Source organism: Drosophila suzukii, chromosome 3, assembly GCF_043229965.1.
Source record: "Drosophila suzukii chromosome 3, CBGP_Dsuzu_IsoJpt1.0, whole genome shotgun sequence".
NCBI classification, from domain to species: domain Eukaryota; kingdom Metazoa; phylum Arthropoda; class Insecta; order Diptera; family Drosophilidae; genus Drosophila; species Drosophila suzukii.
The window spans coordinates 76637452-76654391 of record NC_092082.1 but is presented as its reverse complement, the minus strand read 5'-3'; the positions used below and the strand labels follow the sequence as shown (position 1 = coordinate 76654391).

The 16940-nt window shown below is 37.5% G+C and overlaps 2 protein-coding genes across 2 annotated transcripts in view; one reads left to right on the top strand and one right to left on the bottom strand.

The window, feature by feature from the left end:
• kibra (WW and C2 domain containing protein kibra) overlaps positions 1-16099 on the bottom strand; it is a 28234-nt gene extending 12135 nt beyond the window's left edge. The window contains exon 1 of the mRNA XM_036818150.3: positions 15188-16099. Coding sequence (XP_036674045.3) covers positions 15188-15459 — 272 coding nt within the window. The 5' untranslated portion in view covers positions 15460-16099. The remainder of the gene's footprint in view (positions 1-15187) is intronic.
• UQCR-C1 (Ubiquinol-cytochrome c reductase core protein 1) overlaps positions 1-16940 on the top strand; it is a 289718-nt gene that overhangs the window by 83109 nt on the left and 189669 nt on the right. The gene's annotated exons all lie outside the window — the stretch shown is intronic.

The window sequence follows — 16940 nt, the reverse complement described above, 5'->3', positions numbered from 1 at the left end:
AATCGGAATCTAGACACCTTAGAGACCCAGACCTCGCGGCCCCATTCTTTGGATTCGATTGGCGTGGGCCGATCTCCCATTAGTCACACCGAAAAAAACATGACGGCCCAGAACAACTTATCCATCTTCAAAGCTTCCCAAAAAAAAATCGCTTGGTTCGCTTTTGGTTTGGTTCAGCTCTTCGACGTCTTTCACGTTTCGAAATCACAAAATGTCTGCCATAAATTCCAAAGTGAACAATTGAAATAAATTTTTGCGCCATGAGCACGCCGACTGCATACAAATGAACTATTAAAAAATTCATAGAATTTATACATGGACATAAACAAACAGACAAAACCCAGTAAATGTATGCAAAGAGCGCCCACTTGGCCGCTCATGGCAAAATCCAAAATCCAAAGCCAAAGCAAAATAAACTTAAATTGAAATTTATGATTTTTAATGACCTGTTGACGGGCGTTTGCGTTTGCTTTTGTACGAGAGGTCCGCATTCTATTTGCGGCCACTGTAATTGCCAAAATTCTAATGCTAAATGGTAAAAACAAAGTTCAACGAATTTTTCAAACCGTATTTTTTTATCAGAACCTTCCTTTTTTACAACTAAAAATCTATTTTCGTACTATCTATAAAATCAACTGAAAAATAGGCCTGCTATCGCAATCAAATTTCCCTATCAGAACTTAAAAATTCTTACTTTTCAATTATGTAGATTAAACTTTTCCACTCAGGTGTACTTATTGACCTCATACGAAAAGATTAAATCACCTATCAAAATACCTCCTGTTATCAAAAATTGAATGGTGAATCACTTTTAAATGAATGAAAAATGTTAATAACAAAATCAGGCGATTGTTTGGTTTTGGTTTCAATCAACTAAATTACCAAATGCTTTAGAGAGAAAAAGAAAAATATTTTTGTGAATCTATTTTGTAACATTTTCTGGGTGAAAGCATTTTGAATTTCAATCTTTGTGTGGCTTTTGGGAAATATGCAAACGGTATTCAATACGTCAACAAAAATTCTTGGTATGCGCATTATAAAAGATTTAAATACGACACGACAAGTCGGAAACATTTCTTTCGCCCACATGGAACATGCCAAAATGTTTTCTACCGATCCTAACTTATATATTCACAAAAATTCCTACTAATTTTGAGTGTGTGTTGGAAACCTTGGCACCGTCAAGAACAAATACAAAGTTTGTTTTGCTTTGGTTTTTTGGCTTTTGCATTTTTCTCTTTTTTTTTGTTTTTGGTAAACTTTTCAGACTTCAAAGTGTCCACCTGTGCATTTTTCTTGGCCTGACATTAGTCGGTTCCGGGAATCGCTGAAGTAGATGCATGGCCAAGAACCCCAAGATGGAGATACTTTGGAGCCCCTTTGTTTTTATTCTCATTTCTTTTCTTTACTTATTTTTTTTTGTTTTGAAGACGAATGCAACTGCAAAGTTAAGTTGAAGTTTGCTTGGCTAATAGCCGTAAGCCATCTCGTGTTTGTTATTTTTTATGTGTGAGTAGTAGTTGTTGGCCCCTCGATCGTGGTTGTACACTCTGTCATTAACAAAACAACTGTTGCGACCTTCACATACCAGAGCAACCAAGCGACTGTGCGCCAAGCGAGGCGAGATCGCATATGTCTGTATCCCATATATACAAATTACAGCTTGGTTCAGCATAATAGAATAGGTGTTTGATATTTAGGTATATTTCGGAAGATAGTTCCATTTATCCATAAGGTTTAAGAGGATAGTATAGATTTTTTTTTAGATATTAGATATCTTATCTCAAATGTTACTTATATCAATAATAGATCTTTGGGAGAAGACTAGTAATAGATATTTTTTGAATAACATTTTTACTATTATTTTGAATACCACTGTATTATACAGATCGTACACATATACATATCGAATATATTGAAATAATAAGGCGAAAAATCCGACTGCAAAACGTGAATGCGAACGCGAACGCAAAACGCAAGCTGAACGACGTCAACGTCTCCGCCTCGAAATTATATTCGCCCGATCGTCATACTCGTGGGTATCGTATCTGATAGAATTTAGCCCGCAATAATGCAGCAGAGCAGGGGAAGTTCCCTTCCTATCCCCCATACACCCATGACCATACCCCATTCCCATTTCATTTCATTCCATTCCGTACGATACCATGCCATTCCATTGTGTTGGGGCCCCGCATTCCAGACATGGGGTCGTGTGTGTGCGAATTGAACCCAGAATACTGGGAATATATGCATAAGCACATGCACTTACTTACATATCTGGATCTGGGATGGAATGGATTGGAGTGGGAGGTGGGATATGGGGGGTTTTGATGGGAATTTCGTACATTTCCATGGTAAAAATGGTAATGCCTTGCACCCTTTAATTGTGGGAGCGAAGTCAACAAAGGAATAAGCTTGTCAAGATCAAGTAAAAATGTAGCATTTCATTTTATGGATTAGCATGAATACTTCATAATTGCAGTCTAGGGGTTATATACTCGTTTGATGGAATTTATTCGTTTCATAGCTTCGGTTTCAGGTTTTTAAAAATTCCTTGAGAAAACTTCCTCTACTTTATGTCAAGATCAATAACCTTGCATTAAATCTCAAAGTTTAAAAATATTTCATTTTTATAGATCAAAACAGTATTCAATTTTTATGGATCAAAGCAATATATCATTTTTATAGATAAACATACATGCATATGTATTGAAATAGGGCAAGAGACTTTTTACCAAAAAAAAAGATCGTATTTTGGCAGACACTTTGGCGATTCACAAATACATAGCATATTCTTTATGAGATTTATAAAAGATATTCATAAATTTCCGTGGAAAAATTCAAAAAGCATAAGAAGACTTGCCAAGATCAACAAATGTTCCTCCCGTCGAGAACTTGTATGGATTAACTTGAGAGCATTTCATAATTAATTATAGACAAATGGGCTAAAAAAGACCCTCTTTAGATTTTCACCTACGAAACCAATTTGTTTTTCGCAGACATTTTGGCAATTTTTTGGTCAAATAAATGTGTACATTGTACATATTTTTATAAATAGGTATATTTCCCCGGTTTCTGCAGACAGTTTGGGAATTCACATCATGGCCAAAAATTATTTCAAATATTTATTCATTATTTCTACTCGCTTTTGTTTTCGCTTTACATGCGATTCGGCAGCAGCAACATGAAAATACTTTTCAACGTTGTCTACAAATAATAATAATGAGCCGAATGAAAGCTGGCCCGAAAGAGATGGAATGCGCAAAAATGCCGCATGTCAAATGGGCCAATTAACATTTCTGTTATTTGCCGTATTTATTTTTGTTGCCTTCTTTTTTTATACCCTCGTATTTCGCCTTTTGTTTTATAAATAAATATGCTTTTGTTTAAGATTCTTTTTGTATCTCTGTTTCTGTTTCTGTTGTCGTCGAGTGGGTCTGGGGTCTTTATTGTTGGAGTATGCAAAAATGTAGCCAAATTTGTTGTTCGCTGTTATTTTTGACGCCGGGCCATTAAATAAATTATGTATGCACCCCACCCTTCTGCTTCCTAGCGTCTCGACTCTTCATATTTCTCCTTAATGTGCCATAACAATAATTTCTATATAAATCCGTTCGAAACGAAACGAAACAAAATTCCAAGATATCTTTTTCTGGCATTTTCGGTTCGGATCGGTTTGTTTGTTTATCTCTCGGCACACAGATATTCACATGGTAGGTCCAAAATTCCGATTTTGATGGCAAAAGAACTTGAAAGATTTCCAATTTTATGGTAAGCGCTCGTGGCATACCATGGAATTTTAGTCCGTCTGTTGTTGCCTTTGGACGCGGCTGGCCATAACCGATTGGCTTTTATTGATTAAAGAATTTTTCGTATTATTTTGTTTTGTGGGTCGTTTTGCGGTTTTGCGTTCTAATGTTGCTGTGCACAAAAATATGGCGGTCAGGGTCGGCTCATAAAGATTGGAAAAAATAGTTGGTTGTTCTAAAAGTTAGCATACTATTTTGTTCAGGACTAGTTTTTTATATCTTTCAGATACTTTTTGAAGGGTGTGATATTAGTAGTTAAAATAGAATTTGGATTGTAAATATATTTAAGGAAAATTAATCAATATAGAAGGCTAATTTTGGTTATATTTCAGCATAGTCTGATTTTTATTAATTTTAATTTAATTAATAAAGCAAAAAGTTTTGAGTTTTTGGAGTTTATTGCCTTACAACCAGGATACCGCAAGTAAAAACACTTTTTACAGCTGCCAACAAGTTTTGGTTATCTTTCAGATACATTTGCATAATGTTATTAAAAGATACTTATCGAATTCTGGCGCGTGTTTCAAGTCCAATAAGGAAAAACACGAAAAAATGCGGTATTTGTATGTATATATTGTTAGCGGTTGGCTGTTGGCATTATATAAGCCAATTTAGATATTCTTGTTGTTCTTGGCAGCGACAAAATACAAATCGTACAAAATATTTATTAGCGGCAGCAGATGCGCAACTGCGTGAGTGTGTGTGTGTGTATCTAGGAATGCGTGTATGTGATCATTTACTGCGAGGCAAACAAATAAACAAACATGCATAAATAACTCGTTGCAGTTGCAATGGTTGTTGTTGCTGTTTGCTGCGATGTTGCTGTTGCCTCCAGCAAAGTGGGAGAAAGAGACAGGCAGATAGAGTAAGAGAGAGACAGATCTTACTGAGAGCGAGCGAGATGGCTGCGGCTCAGGAATGCGGTTTTGACAAGTTCTTCTAAAATTGTACGGGCAACTTTGCTATTTACGCTATGAAACAACAACAATAGCAACAACAACAACAGTAACAACAACACAGCGAGAGAGCAACAGCAATGTGTGCGAAGGAGCACGGAAAGCAGAACATGAAAAAATACCAACAACACAAGATGGTTGTTGCGATCGCTGTGGGCGAGAGAGGGACAGAAAGATAGCTGGGGGCAACAACTAGCAACAACAACCACAGATGCAGCAATAACAACATTACACTTAAAAAAATGTAACAGGCAATTACAAAATCAAACATTTGATGATTATTCAAAAATTTAGATATTTGCACTTTTGTTTTTTTTTAATGTAATAGTATAAACGTTTTTGAAAAGAGTAGTTGTAAAATACGGGTCAGTAACATTTAAAATTCCAAAATGTTTATTTTGGAAGGTTTTAAGAGAGGTTTGGAAGGTTTAAAGAGAAGATATGCGAAAAATGTTCGCCTGATTAAAAGGAAATAAATAGGAAATATGAAAGAAATAATCAAAATTACTACACATTTTATATTGATGTTAAAAGTATGTAATTCCATCATCTTAAAAAAAAAATTAAAGAAAGTGTAATACTTGTTATTAAATATTTAAAACAATACTTTTATTAGTAAGTAAATTTTACAACTTACAACACAATATTTTTTTTTAATATTAAAATGAATGACAAATTTTTTACAGTGCACATACAGCAAGAGCGGCAACAAACTATGCAGCAATGTCGTCGTCGCAGTTGCAGTTGCAGTCGCAGTCGCTAGTTGAACGAACGATCGAAATGGGCGGGGGGCGGACGAGGGGGCGTTGGGTTGGTGGGTTGTTGGGTTGTTGGCTATGGGTTGGGGTTGTTGGGAATGCCAGAAGAGTGCGGCAAAGTAAATGCATTTTGTGCTTGGAAATAGGCTGACGACGACAACAACAACAGCAGCAACAGCAATAGCAACAACAGCAACTGCAGCGATAGTTGTTGCTGTTGGAAAATATTTCAAAGTTGCTGTGAACTCACAACAGCGGCAGCGGCACCAATTGAATGCAATTTGCTTGTGTTTGTGTGTTTGAGTGTGCATGCATTTATTAAAGCAATGCGCGCATTGCCTTAAATGCCAAAGCTACTACGAATGTATGTATCAAAGCATTACATGCGTACACTGAAAGAAATACCATCAAATCAAATCAAATTATTCAATATTTGTAGCTGTCTTACTATATCATTATGATTATCATATTAAAAAATATCCGAATAGTTTTAATATATTTATAATAACTAAAGTTATACCATTTTTAATCAATGTTGAGGCCTTTTTAATATTTTCCCCTTTCATATTATAAAAATCTCATAGATACATCTGCGTTTCTTTCGGTGCACGTATGTATCTATGTAAGCTACGCCCTGCTTTTTGTATTTGGCAAACATTCCATTCCGTGTGTTGTTGCTGTTGCTGTTGCAGCCAGGCCGCGCAACATGCAGCCCATAAAAATGTTCTTATTTATGTACATATTTTGCCGGGCCAGGCGATGCAAGATGCAATCGCCGAGATGCAAGTTGCATGTTGCGAGAGCAGGAGGCAAAGTCAGTTGCTTTGACATGAATGTCAGCTTTGCGCATTTAAGCAGTTTAATCAACATTTTTTTAAGCCTCTCTCTCCCTCTTGCTCTGCAGCGACTTAAATTGCGCTATCCCGCTTTTTTGAGCCGGTTTTTGTTGGCCAGGCCATATCCCATATATCCCATGTGCAATGTGCATCCTATGTGCCACCAGTACTTGCAACAGAGTATCTCGCAAACTAGAGATGGGCGTGTGACAAAGATACTCTCGTATCTCGTATATTTCCACAAGCAGCTGGAACATAAAATTTTAAAAAAAACGGATTTGCGAAAATACAAAAAATACACTTTTTTCGCGCACATTCCTTCGAGCGGCGTCAGAATGCGATTGCATATCGGAAAGCTCTTTCGCCCTGACCCACAAACCAATAAATTCCAGCTTAAATATCCCAAGAATGCGCCGAGTCGAACAAAAAGAATCGGGCAAACGAGCGAATGAATTATGCGCTGTGGTAAACATTTTGACAGCGAACGCAGCACACACAAAACACAAAAAACAAAAACCAAAAGATACTTCGCAAAAGATACAGCCAGACATACAGATACAGATACATTTTTAAGTGGCATCCCAGGAATGCCGATATACAGCCAAAGTCCACATATGGCCAACGCGACCTCTCTTTCCCACCAACACGCTCCCGTTCTGCCTGCCTTATCACTTCATTAGGCCATAAATTCGACAACAAAACGAAATTCCACAGTTGAACGAACAGCAGCAAACAACTTGAACACCTACGAGATACACAGTTACCGATTCAGATACATTCCACAGCCACGGCCACACAGCCCCCCACCCCTCCATGTTAATTATGCTCCTCCTGCAGTCGCTGCATCTCGCATCGCATCCGAAAGATACAAAAAAAAAGGAAAAGAAATGTGAGGAAAAACGAAACAGAAAGAGCAGAAACAAGGTAGCCGAGGCCACCTCAACACTACGAAGTTTATATACTCTAACAAAGTGATCTTGTATCTATAACAAATCAACTAAAATCCTTCCAAGTTTTTTGTTTCATCAGATCAAATCTGGTTTTACTGAAGAATTCGCGTTTTGTTAATTTGTTCCATACTGAAGAATTCACTTAGTTTTTTCGGTGATATCGTAAATACCCCCTGCTTAAGGGTATCCAAGTAAAAGACGAATACAAAACAACGCGTGCGCCTGCGCAGAAGCCATCAGCTTCATCATCGCATAGCCCCCCGCAGATTCATCTGCATCTCCTCCCTTTTGGGGCAGACTTTAAGAATATGTTATGCGCACTCAAATGGCATTCGGAAAGTGCTACTGAAAAATAATACAAAAGTTTTGTTCGTGCAGTCAACAAAAGGGCCAGAGAGTTGGGGATGGAGTTAAAATCCCCATCTTAAGACCGGGTCTCCAATGGAATGCCTGCATTCTGTTTATGGGGCTGTGTATGTGAGTGTGTGTGCTTTGTACACTGGATTTCTGGTTAGCCCATAAAGTATTTAGTCATGGCAGCTCTCGGAACAGCTGATTACAGCAACTGGCATTGTCCACACCAAGCGTGTCCAGTGCCTGATTAGGGCAATTAATTGCCAGCGATTAAATCGAGAAAGAGAGATGTGTACCCTCCTTCAGATCATGGCTTTTCATGGGAAAGTGTTTTTAAATAGCAGATTAAAGATTAACATCTTATGAAAAAAACATCTTGAGGGTTATCTACTGTACCAAGAACAGATGCAATATTCAAGAAGCTGAAGTTAAATAAAAACACATGCTCAGGGCCTGGAGTAAATTCCTGGTTTGTCCTTGGTCAGGCCATTTCTTGTTTTTAAATGCATCTTGCTGGGTTTTTAAAAATCTTCAAATTCCAAACATAAAGCGGGGAATTTTATGGAGAGGATAGGACAATGATAATAATGATCAGAAGCGCTCTAGTTCAATATTTATTGTTAATTCTTAAGCTGTATAAAGACATTCCACACCCCAATCTGCTGCAAATATCAGGAATACTTAAAAACAATTACTCGAAACACAAAAAAAATCGTATCTCACTGCAATTTATCTTGAGTGTGCACATTCCTGGGCTTGTATTTTAATTTCGTTGCGTTTCATTTCACTTGCTTTATTATTTTTCATAGCCGCATGCACTGGTACTCGTACATGGAGGAAAATTGCTACCTTTGCACAGATTCAGATTTTTCATACGGACTACGGAATACTTGTCTACATACATACACATCACGATCAGTCAAGAGCCAGCTCAGCATATGGCAAAAATCCGGCCAGACGACGACGATCGGTTTGGCATGCAGACGAGTGCAGAAACAAAATTAGCGAATAAAAACAAAAACCGACATAATAAAACAAAAAACAACTTTAAAAAAAATAAAAATAAGCGAAATGCCTGCGGATCGCGCGTGCAGGCAGCCAGCTCGAAATCCAAAGCCAAAGCCATAGCCATAGCCACAGCCACAGCCAAATCCAAATCGGAATCCCAATTCCGAGCCTCAACCTCGGCCAGTAATAACCAGACCAAAGAGCCACCAGAATCGCGGCCCTATCCACGTCTCCTCGACGAAAAAAATCCAAAACCAAAAAAAAAAAACTGAAAAACTGAAAAATCGCCAACAATCGCCGGGCGTAGAGTAACTTAATTTTCTGCTCACGTCTGCAGTTTCTGTAAGTGAAAAATTGTTTAGCTGCGCGAATGACAGCTGAATTATTATAAATCGATATGCTGGCCACTTGGAGATTCACGAGGAAAAAAATGGCAAAAAATGGGGGCTAGTCCGAGACAAAGTCACAATCACAGGGCCTAAGGTGCGATACACCGTGAGAATAGTCAAGTGTTTTGGGCAGGGAGTTTAAGGAACTGATAGGTAACCTAATGAGAGATAAATCTTGGACTTAAGAGAATACATGATGAATTTTGATTTTTGGGTAGTGAACTAGTCAAGAAACTCGTGTACTATAAGTAAAAACCTATATTACGACTGTATATATTGTAATTGGATAACATATTAGTCATAAAAGATCCATAGAACTTGCTACATTTCTTATAAGTACATGTTCTACATTCAAGGATGTTGTAGTGAACTGGTATAGCAATTTTAGCTTTCTTACTAAATTTATTACTATTTAATGATAAGATAATATGGATCTCGATGGTTTATCTAGTAATATTTGTTGTGAAACATAACATAATGTCCATATAAGATCCATAGATCTTGCTAGATTTCTTATAAATATATGCTATAAAAAAATTTCTGCATATAAAGATGTAGTAGTAAACTAGTACAGCAATTCGTGCTCCTTTTATAAATGTTTTATTATTTAATGATAATATTATAAGGATATAATTGGCTTTTCTAATAATATTTGTTGTATATTATTAGTATATTACGGTTTTTAAAAAAAGTTTCATACTGGATTTCTGCCTGCAAAAAGACGAACCCTTGGCTTGTTTCCCCCGGCCATCCCCTGCTACCCTCTTAATTAGCACATGTTGAAAAGGAAATCATTATGCTTGATAAAAATCACAAGTGTTGATTGCTGAAGAACGTCGCCGCTGACATGCAACAAGTGCGAGACAGGAAAAGTCGTTGCAGATCCGTCGTTGTCGTTGTAGTTGTTGCTGGAAGTTGTTGTCGTTGGCTGGAAGTTGTTGCCACTTTTTAGATGGCAGTTGGTGGCAAGTTGCTGCGCCAGCAGCAGCGGCTTTGGTGGAAAAACAGACGCTAAAATGGGCAAAACATGCGGTGCGAGGAGCGACTAAAGTTCGCCTATGTATCTGTCAGATACATAATGTACCCATGTGCCTATCTTTGGCCAGCGAGTGTCGCTGTTGCAGTTGCAGTTTGCAGTCGCTGGTGATGTTGCTGCAGCTCGCAAGTGCAAAAGAAAATATTTTTTAACGCTTTGGGCCGCGCATACAGCAAACTAGAAAATGTTGCTGCTGGCAAAGCCGCGCGTTGCATTCATGCGCGTAATCAAATTGTAATCACGGCTTCGACTTCGACTGCAGCAGGGAGCAGCAGCAGCAGCAGCAGCAGCAGCAGCAGCAGTTGCAACAGCAACAACTGCAGCAGCAACACTGCAACACCAGCAACAACAATTTCTTCCCTGTTGTTGCTGTTGTTAAGTGGAAATACTTGTTGCACAAATGCAATCCATGCTGCTGCTGTTGCCGCTGCTGTGTATCTGCATCTGCTGGCCGCGTACAGTGGCCATTGCCTAAGTGCAACTGCTGTTTTATTACAAAATCGAAATGGCACCATATGTGCACAGATTAAAAACCACACAAAATTAGACCATAGTTGATGTTTCCATTGTGTGCCTCCCTTTTAGAAGTGAATAATATCCAAAAGATACTTTATTGTATTTATAAAATCTCTTGATTTAATAAATGCATTTCCTATAGTTTTTAATATTAATCATCAGAAATATACCATCCACACATGAATCAAAATGTTTTAGAATATATCAAAAAGATGATCAGATCAAATCGAATATGATTTGAATTTAATTTTAATTTATTCAATGCTATATTTAAAAATCAAGTTGTTTGATTTAATAATTAAGCTGTTGTTCTATTTTAGCAACCCAGCAATTATAAATTTATTTCAAATTAATTGGCAATCTTTTGACATTGTTTGTGTGGCAATTATCACTGTAGGTGCAGCAGCAAACGGCAATTGCATCTGCATTCTTTCCACTTTTCTTGCTGCCGCTGTTGTTGCTGCATTGCCTTGTGCAATTTATTAAATGAAAAATGCCGTTTTGCAGCTTTCCAAGTTGCTATACATGTACAGGCCAGCGCATATAAGTAGATATGTACACAATTTTATATATATATATATATATAAATAGGCATATATCTAAATACATACTCGTACATGTGCTGGCATCTTTCGCTGCAAAAGCCAAATTGAATTTTATGCAAATTTTTAGCTCGTTTTGACTCGGATAGAAATCGCCACATCTAATGCATAATGCCTGGCAGCACACGCATGCACGCCTCTCCCCAATCCCCAATCCCCAATACTATTTTTTCTTCTTTTTTCCAGCTCTTGTTTCGATCGCCTGATTTGCGTTCTTTATGCAATTGGTCGATCCAGCGATCCAGCGATCCATCGAGCCAACCGCTCGATTGTCCGCTCTCGAATTAAAATGCCACAGGTGGAATTAGAACGCTACAATCTGGTTGAGAGTGGAGTACACGGAAAGAAATGCAGTTCGTTGTGCTCTAAAATCAAATTGGTTTGTCCTATTAAACTAGAGGGTTTAAACCCCATAGATGTCTTAAGAATATCACTCTGATTTTAAACATTTTTGCTGTGATATTATGTTTTTAAAAAGGTTTCGGGTTCGAAACCCATTTATATTTATACAACTCTTTGCTAAGCATTTTTTTTTTCAACATCAAATTAAATTTTTTGTAATATAATTTTTGTGCTATCGATCGGATGCAGATACTTTAAGTACAGCCTCATAGTAGTCTTAGGAATATCATTATCATTTTAAAAATATTTACTTTAATATCAACCCAATATGTTTTACGGAAAAGGGTCCTGGTTCGAAACCCATATATATCTATACAATTCTTTGTTACATTTAATTTTTATTTTTCAACAACAAACTAAATTTTTTCGGTGCTCTTATTTCTTTTTTATTATAATTTTTGTGCTACCGATCGGATGCAGATACTCCAAGTACAGCCCCCGCCGCTGGCGCCACTTTGTCCGACTTATGACAACGATCGTTAGCCGCTTTCGCTAGGCCTTTTTGGAGGCGATTTGAGTTTATGTAAAACAAACTAGTTCGAGTCACTATCTCAACTGGTAGCCAACCAATTTTGTATCTATTTTATACTTTGTATTTTTCCGTGTGCTTTTTTATTTTATTTTGTTTTTTTTTTAACTTCTATGAATAGATCGAAAAACTGTCACCAAACACGTTTTGTGTCTAAAAACGCACACAAAAAATATTCCACTGTGTTGCCGCCTTGTTTGTGGCTAAACAATTGGCCAAAAATATGAGAAAATGAAGAAGAAGACAGTGGCGGCGAAAAAATGCCAAATCGCATGGCCAAGTCAAGTCGTTGTTAACTTTTGTTTATCCAAAAAAAAAAACAAAAGAGAGGCTAAAGCAACGAAAATCACAAAAAATACCGCCCATTGAAATGCTGTACAAACAAGTGAAACATTTATTAAGACAAATACGCTGTGCATTGGAAATTCCATGGGATTTGTCATGAATTTCGGAAAGAATAACTTAAAACATTCATCGGATCAATGGGGTTTTACAAGCTATGAGTTTTTAAAATCTATTTCTAGCTCATTAGGACAGAACATTTCAGTTCTGAAAACATTTTCGTTTAATTTTTAGAAAACCTCCGAGAATATGGGCTAAGCAATTATCGGTACAATTTCAAGGGTATCGATAATTCGACCTTGCATACTCGAATTGGAATAGATATTTATTTTTTCTGTGATTTCTGTTGGCTGTGCTCGAAACGTGGCGAGGCCTTTAAAGGCCGCCCGAGGCCTGGCTCGCTTCGCTTTATTGTAGAAATTTATTTATGGTTTATTGGAATTTTTGCGCGCTACCGGCAGCAATTTTTAAAATTCAATAGCAACGCGTGTTGGAAACGTTGGATCGATCGATAGGCAGCCAGAGAAGTGGCGAAAAAGCGTAAATAATTATGGTTGAAATACCAACAAAGGGTGTAAAACTTAAAATATGGAGGAATGTGGAACTAGAATTGGTAATTATATTGAATAGATAGCAAAAACTTAAGAATTAACCATTAATAAATGAATATTAAATAAATAACTATAAGATTCCCTTAATATTTTGTTAAAGAACTACATAATTCTTATTTAAAATAGGTCAAATGGGTTGTAACGACGCAATTAAGGCCCTGAAAATCCTTCAGATTTAAGATGTCTATAACCCTGAAATCTGAACGCACATAGATCGTTGCTTTGTGTGCCCACTGGCAGACATTCCTACGACATGTGTGCATATATAATCTACTTGATGCATAACCCTAGCAAATGCGCAGATGTTTCGTTTCATTTTCAAAGGCCAGCGGTGCGGGGACGTACCAAGAGAAATGCTGAAATTCCACAACGCTTAATTCAGTGAAACATTTTCAACAATGTCCATGCAATTTGAAACAAACAAAGGGAATGTTTGTGTTAATTGAAAGCGTGAAGCGCACACAGCCTCAAACGAACTGAAACAATAAGGCAAACAAAGATGGAAATGCACAGGAAGAAAAATTGATGTGATATGATGATCGGTTTTAATGATTTGACAGATCATCTAGGGGCCAAATCCAGAAAGAAAACAAACCTAATTCTATTAAAATCTGGTATATATCATATTTGTTATAATATCTATCTACTTTTTCTCTCTGTGAAAATCGAAAGATTGAACTGAGCGAGAGGGCGAAGAATTTCGGAAATCAATTATTTCGAAACTGCAAAAATTCCTACGTACATTTTGCAATTGTTTATGGCCAGAGCGAGCGACAGAGATGGAGAGTGTGGGGGGCAGAGGGCGAGGGAGCGAGTGCGAGTGCGAGCGAGAGGCAAGACAAAAAATGTGAGCGAACGGCAAACTAAAATGTATCTATGAGATACATGGCCTGATCGCAGCTCTCTCGCTCGCTCTCTCTCCCTCTCCTTCTCGCACTCATTACGTATGAGTTTGTTGGTTTTGTTTTCCTTTTTTTTGCAGATCATTCGCCGAGCTTTATTTAACTTTTGCTCTCTCGTTTTCCTGTCTTTTTTTTCTTGTCTTTTTGCCTTTACAATTCATTTTTTGTTTGTTGCCACTCTCAGTTCAGTTCAGTTATATTTGGAGTCTTAATCATCGAATCGGAATGTTTACTCCAAGTTTTTTCCCCGTTCCGTTTTGTTTTGCCTGTTGCCGTTGCCTTGTTTAAAATATGTAATTTATTTCGCTGCTGCCTCTTGCCTGCTCTTTTTTTATTGTTGTTTTTTGTTTCTTTTTGCCCCCACCGATCGCATTCCTTTACAAACACACACTCGCACACACACACACACACGACACACAGCTGCAGCACGCACCTTTTCTTTCCGGTTCAAGAGCGCTTCGGAATCGGAATTTGTATGGGTTTTTTCAGCTTGTTTGCCCAAGCTTCCTGAATCGGCGAACTGCCGCTCTCTCACCTGGGTTTTATACTTTTTAAGCATAAAAAACGGTATTTTAGGATTAAACTAAATAATTATATTAATCCCTTGTTTTGAAGGCTTTTGGAACCCCTCTAGGCGTACTCTTATTAGCCAGTCATGGCCGTATTTTAAGGATTTTATACTTTTTGGGGGTATCTTTATAAGAATTTATGCCGTTAATCCCAAACATTAAAAATATACGAAGAGCTATCTGACTTATTGTAGATCTATAAACTTTAATTCTATATAAAGATAATATACCAAGTATAATATAAATAATATAAATACCAATGTTGGAGTTCTAGAATTCTAGCAGATCAGTAAATATTTTTGGGAGTTTTTCTGATAAATTCTTATAAATATTGCTACTAACTGCATAGTTTGTCTCACTGATTCTTGGAGATTAAATAAAAAAATCATCAAAGTAGGTTCAATTATGAATTTTTTAGTAACTAGCTAAATCTTAATCTCTTGTGGAACTCAGATTTTATAAACGGTTTTTTTTTGTGCTATTAGACTGGTCAGGAATTTATTTTCGAAACTCTCTATTGGAACTGTGATTTTCTTATTATAATATGTATTATAATATTATTTTTTCTGTGGCTGTGTTTTTCCTATATAAAATTCCTCTGTTTTTCGTAACACTTACCAATCTCTGGGATCCAGCCAGGTGGTCTTCTTGTTGATGTGGTCTATGTAGTAGGTCTTGCCATCGAAATCCTTGGCAATATCCCAGCCATCGGGAAGTGGAAAATCGCTGTGGTGTTGTTGTTGCTGATGATGATGATGGTGTTGTTGCTGCTGCTGCTGCTGATGTTGCGCGTGTTGTTGTTGCTGCTGCTGCTGCTGGTGGTGGGGTCGCAGGTGGTGGGGATGCAGGTGGTGCTGCGATTGCGAAGCGGTTTGTTGCAGATTCGGCATTTTGGTACGTTTTTTTTCTCTCTGTGTATTTGGGAGTCTGAGAAAACTTTTGTTTTACTTTTCAGCCGTCGCGTCGCGGGTTTTTCCTTTCTTTCTTTTTTTTTTTTTTGCTATCTGCTTCAGCTTCTTTTTTCGGGGGGTTTCTCTTTGCGCTGTTTACATTAGCAAAGACATTTCATTCCGTTTCTTTTACTCCGGCGATAATGGAGACACTCACACACTGGCACACCACAGACACACACACACGCGAGCGCAGGGAGAGAGCGGAGAGCGCGGGCGCTCTCAATTATTTATTTATTTTTTTCGTAACTGCATTCCATTCCAGCACAAGCACACGCACATAGAGAGAGATAGAGATGGATACAAGCATACACGATCACTGCTCACAGTTGCTGCTGCTGCCTCTTCTTTCCATTTCTCGCTGTAATCGTTTGGCTCCTTTTCTTTTTTGTTTTCGCCCAATTGAAACTAATTAACGAGGAATTAAACTCCCCTTTTGCCCTATTAGTCGGTCACAACGATAACCCGATTTTTTGGTTCAGAAAAAAATATGTGTCTCGGTTCCGGAATATCTGGTAGCAGCGAGTAGCGCGCTTGATAACCGTCCGATTTGAGTTTGGAATTTGTTTTGGCTGATCTAGAGGTGGCGGAGAGCCGTTGGAGACATCGATAGTCGATGTTTGCAGAGCTTGGAATCATCGATGTTTCGTAGCGACTATCGATATTTGGCACATCTTCGCCCGCATCCCTGGGAAACAGTTGGAATTTTTGACAAGTGCGAAACTCCGATTACCACAGAACACATCCACATCCACCATTCGATAATAATTCAAATTTAGCCGCAAATCAAAGAGCTGCAACATATTTCTTTCACGTTTTTGCAGTGTAAGCTTACTTTTGCACTGTCAAGAAGAAAAATTTGGAGTTGAACAGAAAATTCATCGATTATTTATTGCGGATTAACTGGAACAGCCAAAACTATATGAACTATCCGTTGGACGGATCTCTGTGGGAATAGGCTATAATAAAATGGTATTTTTCTTATCGGCTTGGGGCCACTAATTCAAATAGGCGCAACAATTCGAAGCTTTTAAACTGATTATGTTACACTAAATTGAGCTAACTTTACACTTGGTGTCACTCAAAAAATGTTCCAGAGAATCGTTTTTAACTATGAGCGAAAAAAAAATTTGCATATGTTGTATTTATGGGCTAACATCTAAGAGCCCACATATGCAATCGTTTGGCAATTGAAACCATCTAAAATGAAAGATTTTTATGGTCAGAATTCGATTGCAAGTCTTGAAAATTAATTTTTGAAATCATAATGATCCATCACACCGAAAAAATAGTCATAGAAACTAAACTATTGTTATATTAATACATCAATTCAACCGTTGAGTATTAAGTTTGAGCCAATATTGACTATGACTATTTATAAAATATTTTAAAAACTCCCCTAAACTCCCGAGTATGATATT